This window comes from Eimeria tenella, genomic scaffold (genome assembly GCF_000499545.2).
Source record: "Eimeria tenella Houghton genomic scaffold, Eth_scaff98, whole genome shotgun sequence".
NCBI lineage: Eukaryota > Apicomplexa > Conoidasida > Eucoccidiorida > Eimeriidae > Eimeria > Eimeria tenella.
The window spans coordinates 18,675-23,922 of NW_013543475.1; the positions used below are offsets into that span (position 1 = coordinate 18,675).

The 5,248-nt window shown below is 55.3% G+C and overlaps 2 protein-coding genes across 2 annotated transcripts in view; one reads left to right on the forward strand and one right to left on the reverse strand.

Moving 5' to 3' along the window:
- The window catches only part of ETH_00023050 (methionine aminopeptidase), a gene marked incomplete at both ends in the record, with an annotated part of 2,428 nt that extends 1,013 nt beyond the window's left edge, over window positions 1-1,415 (reverse strand). The window contains 4 exons of the mRNA XM_013378765.1: window positions 81-284; window positions 657-769; window positions 969-1,263; window positions 1,356-1,415. Coding sequence (XP_013234219.1) covers window positions 81-284; window positions 657-769; window positions 969-1,263; window positions 1,356-1,415 — 672 coding nt within the window. The remainder of the gene's footprint in view (window positions 1-80; window positions 285-656; window positions 770-968; window positions 1,264-1,355) is intronic.
- An 831-nt stretch (window positions 1,416-2,246) lies between these two features.
- On the forward strand, window positions 2,247-5,113 carry ETH_00023055 (uncharacterized protein; the record flags this gene model as incomplete). The annotated part of the gene is made up of 6 exons (XM_013378766.1): window positions 2,247-2,362; window positions 2,586-2,704; window positions 2,922-3,049; window positions 3,248-3,331; window positions 3,545-3,647; window positions 4,041-5,113. The coding sequence occupies 6 exons, from the start codon at window positions 2,247-2,249 to the stop codon at window positions 5,111-5,113; spliced, it is 1,623 nt and encodes a 540-aa protein (XP_013234220.1).
- Window positions 5,114-5,248: the final 135 nt, after the last annotated feature.

Below are 5,248 nucleotides of genomic sequence, written 5' to 3' on the forward strand. Positions count from 1 at the left end.
TTAAACCCCCACCCCCAACCGCTAATCCCTACCCTAAACCCTAGACCCAAACCCTAAACCCTAAACCCTAAACCCTAAACCCTGCCTTTTCCGAGGATTCTGTCTTCTCCAGGGTTTGGGGTGTAGTGAGCTGCGCATTCATTTAAAGAGCATCCCGTGGGAAACCCTTTTCCCCTTTCGAGGCCTTTGGCAGCAATTAGGGTTTCTGTTTTTTTTTCAATTTCTTCACAAAGATAAGTCAAAGAAATTCCAGGTTTTACCAAACTCTGGGCGTAGCGCCGCACCTAAACACGACAAAAAGCAAAAACAACTTCAATTCCCCTTTTATTTCTTTTATTTCTTTTTCATTTCTTTTTCCTTCCTTTTATTTCTTTTTATTTCCAAAAAATTCGAAAAAAATCAAAAAGATTCAAAAATTCAAAAAATTCAAAGAAGTGGCGCTGGTGCATACACCCCAAGCTGTACGTACACCCCGATTTTCCTTAAAATCGAATTTCTTCTTTGTATTTAAATTTTAATTTTTAAATTTCTAATCTTCTCGAATTTATTTTAATCTTTTACGTCTTGTTTTAATATTCAATTTGCAAACTTTTATTTTCTAAATGTTCTGTACTCTTTACTTTCCTAGGGTTTAGGGTTTAGGGTTTAGGGTTTACTTGTCTGTGGCACTCCGCAGCTTCTCGCAGAGCCTCCAAATTAACAGAATCAAATCTTTCCGCTTCTCTCGCTTCTGCGTCGTGGGGCGGCGACGCGTAAAGCTGCACTTCCCCTGAAGCCGCAAACCCTAAACCCTAAACCCTAAACCCTAAACCCTAAATCCTGGACCCGCGGGAGTTTGCTCCATCCCGGCAGCCGGAGGCCGCAGCAAAAAGTCGCGCAGGGGCCAAACCCTCGCCCCTGGGAGGGCCGCCTCCACCCCCCAAACCCAAACCCTAAACCCTAAACCCTAAACCCTAAACCCTAGACACCTTTGGGGAAGTCCCCCGCGGGAAACAGCTGCTGCATCGTCTTCGTGGGAGGCACCGTTTGCTGCGAGGGTTTGCGTTCGGGCCAGCTGCCTAAGCAGCGCAGCGCGCTGTTATCTTGTGCAGGCTCAAACCCTAGGGTTTTTGCTGCTGCTGCTGCTGCTGCTGCTGCGCTTTTCTTCTTCTTTTTCTTCTTCTTCTTTGCTGCTGCTGCTGCGCCCTGCCCCCCTGCTGCTGCTGCTGCTGCTTCGCCCGCGCATTCGCCCCCAGACTCCTCCGCCTCGCTCTCCCCGACCTTCTGTGCACAAACCCTAAACCCTAAACCCTAAACCCTCAACCCCAAACCCTAAACCCTAAACCCTAAACCCTCGGCTCCGGGTGTCAACTGACCTCCTGGGGCTCCGCCGCAACGTCCAGGCGCTTCTCCTCCTGCACCAGACTTCCGGGCATTTTGGAGAAACTAGGGTTTGCGGCTTTGCGGCTAGGGTTTAGGGTTTAGGGTTTAGGGTTTAGGGTTTAGCGTCTGATGCTGCGAACAGGCTAGAGAGCAGCAGGGTTGCCGGGGCTGCTGCCTCTGTTTCCAGGTGTACGTACACCTGTTCCGCTACGCGCTGCTGCTGCTGTTTCAAAGAAAGAAATGTGTTCCCTGCTGTTGCTGTGGGGAGCATTTGCTGCTGCTGCTGCTGCTGCTGCTGCGGGGCTGGAGCCGCCGCTGCTGGTGCAGCATCGATCAGTAGCAGCAGCAGCAGCAGCAGCAAGAGAAGCACTAGCAGCAAATAAACCCTGACTCTATTTTATTTTCTTTTTAGTATCTTTTGAGCTTCTCCTAATTAAGATCTGCCGCTGCTTCGCTGCAGCTACGCGGGAACACTAGCAGCAGCAGCAGCAACAGCAGCAGCAACAGCTGCTGCTGCTGGTTCTGCGTCCAATACACACAGACATTCCGCAACAGCAGCAGCAAGACACATGTCTGTACGTACACTGAAAGTAAGAGCGGCAGCAGCAACTACAGCAGCAGCAGCAGCAGCAGCAGCAACTGCAGCAGCAGCGGCGACGGCAGCAGCAGCCGCCTTTAGCAGCAGCAGCCACCCAACCAGCCTAGCTGTAGCAGCAGCAAACGGAGCAGCAGCAGCGGCGAGGGCCGTGGCAATCGTCAGTAGCAGCAGCAGCTAATGCTGCTGCTGCTGCAGCAGGGGAGCCGACGCTGCTGTTTTTTCTCTTGGGGCCACAAGCAGCAGCAGCAGCAGCAGCAAAAGCAGCAGCAGCAACAGAGGGAGAGCAATGAGCTCCGTATACCCAGCCCCCGCTCCTTCTGTTCCCTGCAGCAGCAGCAGCAGCAAATCAGCAGCAGCAACAACTGCAGCAGGACACGATGATACACCAGTAGTAGTCGTGCGGTGAGCCATGCTGTTTGCTGCACCGTCAAGGGTTTAGGGTTTAGGGTTTAGGGTTCAGGGTTTAGAGGCCTTTGCAGCCACTGCCTACCAGAATTTGGATCTGCCGCAGCGCGGGCTTGGCGCCCAGCGGGCCACTGCCGTGCGGCCCAGACCTAGGGTTTAGGGTTTAAGGTTTAGGGTTTAGGGTTTAGGGTTTAGGGTTTAGGGTTTAGGGTTTTGTCAGGCGGGACTTTCACTCTGCGGAGGCCCGGCGGCGCTCTCGCGCCCACACATTTTTTGGGCAGCGAAATTTGGGGGAGTTTGGTTCATTTGTTTATCTCGTCAATCAAGTGTTTGGCGCCAGTAAACCCTAAACCCTAAACCCTAAACCCTCAGCCCGGCCTCCAGGCGCTAGGGCCTAGTGCGCGGCCGTTCTGCAGCGGGAACTAAACCCTAAACCCTAGACCCTAAACCCTAGGCCGTTGCGGGCGAACGTGACCGGAGCGGCTGGAGCACGCCCGGACTTCCTCTTTAGGGTTTAGGGTTTAGGGTTTAGGGTTTAGGGTTTGCGGGCGCGCAGGTCTGGTGGCGGTGCCCCTCGTGTTTAAGAGTGCTGGCTTCTTGCCTGCTGCAGCAGCAAATTTATTTGTTTGCTGCAGCAGCGCCGTGGCCTCTCTTATGCTTCTCCGCTGCATGCAGCTAGTGCATGTAAACCCTAAACCCTAAACCCTAAACCCTACACCCTGGAATCGCCGATGCACAGCCCGGACGCTGAACCCTCAGCTGCTGCAGCGGCTCCGCAGCCCTCATCTAAACCCTGGCTGCCTCAACCGCTAAGCACCACGCAATTAGGGTTTAGGGTTTAGGGTTTAGGGTTTAGGGTTTAGGGTTTGGGTTTTGGTGCAGGGAAATAGTTGTTTTCAAAAACGCATAGAGTATGCAGCGTGTGTCTCCTACTTCCTCGGCAAGCACAAGGCCGGCCTGGTTCAGGTAAACCCTAAACCCTAAACCCTAAACCCTGGCGTTTCGGAGTTGTGCGGCGCTCGAGGGTTTGCAGAAACCCTAGGGTTTAGGGGTGCGGTCTGCAGCCGCAAACCCTCGGGGTTTGCAGGCTGCAGCACCTGCGGCCTCCCGTGCTGCGCCTGGCAAGCCCCAAACCCTAAACCCTAAACCCTAAACCCTAATTTTGCTGCTGCGCTGCAGCTTTGCCTCTACCTCGCCATGCAAGGCATGTGCGCCATTTCTATTGTAGTTGTCAGTCAAGCGTCGGACCAGCTGCTGCTCTTTTCTTTCGGAAAAACAGCAGGTACAAACCTTAAACCCTAAACCCTAAACCCTAAACCCTAAACCCTAAGCTCTTGCTGCGGGCGGGACACGCTCCAAACCCCAGACTGCGGAGCTGCAGGCGCAGCACAACTCGCTGCTGCTGCGGACTGCGCTAACGTGGCCACGGGGGTTTGCGTTTAGGGTTTAGGGTTTAGGGTTTAGGGTTTAGGGTTTAGAATTGATTGTGCTTCTTTGCTGCGGGCTGGCGACTGGTTGGTACACTGGGTCCTAAGGTTTAGGGTTTAGGATTTAGGGTTTTGCGTTTGAGCTTCGTAAATGGCGCGGTTTGGCAGCCGCCGGAGGGTTTAGGGTTTAGGATTTAGGGTTTAGGGTTTAGGTTTTAGGGTTTAGGGTTTAGGGTTTTGCGTTTCAGGCCTAGAGGTTTACCCGCAGCTGCGACTGCGAGTTTACGACGCAGCAGAATATGCAGCATTTTCGGGATTGTCTTTGCCGTGGGCTTCTGGGGCTGGGGGAGCAGCAGCAGCAGCAGCAGCAGCTGCGCCTCCTGCAGCAGCAGCAGCAGGCGCAGCAGCAGCAGCAACAGAAGTCACCGTCACCTGCGGCTACCTCCTCTGTGCTGCTTGCTGCATCCCTCTCTCCAGCAGCAGCATGGAAGAAAACATGACAGTTCAATATATTTCATTTTTCTTTTTAATGGGATCTGTAGCAGCAATGGCAGCAGCAGCAGCATGGCGCATTAGCACTTTTGCTGCAGCAGAGGCGCCCCTTGCTGCTGCTGCTGCTGCTGCGGCCCCGGCCGCGCTGCCTGGGGATGCCGCTGCTTGGCTGCAGCAGCAGCTGCAGCAGCAGCCACCAGGGACAGCAGCTGCAGCAGTGGCCGCACTGCCGCAGCAGGGGTTTGCTGCTGCTGTTGCCGCAGCTGCTGCTGCTGCTGCTATGCCACGCGTGCTGTACGCAGCAACGCCAGCACACCAAACGCCAGCAGCAGCAGCAGCAGCAGCAGCAGCAGAGGGTTGGGATGTATCTGCGGAGGCACAAGTTGAGGCAGCAGAGCTGGAGGAGATGCTGAAGAGCAGCAGCAGCAGCAGCAACAGGAGGCTGCTGCAGCACCTACTGCGGGAGGCCTCGAAGGACAGCAGCAGCAGCAGCAGCAGCAGCAGCAGCAGCAGCCCTGGAGAGGACAGCAGCAGCAGCACCGCCGCCCATGTCGAAGACGGCGCGAGCGCCGCTGCGGAGGCCCCCGCGCCCAGCAGCCCCAACAGCAGCCCCAAGAACAACAACAGCAGCAGCAGCAGCAGCAGCAGCAGCAGCAGCAGCAGCAGCAGCAGCCCGCTAGAAGCCACTCCCCCAGCGTTTCCCCCGCTGTGGGGAGGCCAAAACCTCACTCAAGTCTTTTCCACTTTCATTGCCAATTATGCCTATGTGACAGTTGTGCCTTGCTGGGCGAACGAAATGAAACTCGAAGTCAAGGCCCGCAAACCCTAAACCCTAAACCCTAAACCCTAAACCCTAGTTAGCGGGCGGCGGGCTCAGGCCCGCGCAGCCGCCTCCCCGGCAGCGCAGAAAAGGCGGCGCGCGCTGGCAGCTGCAGCAGCCGTAGAGAGGGGCGGCTGCGGGTTA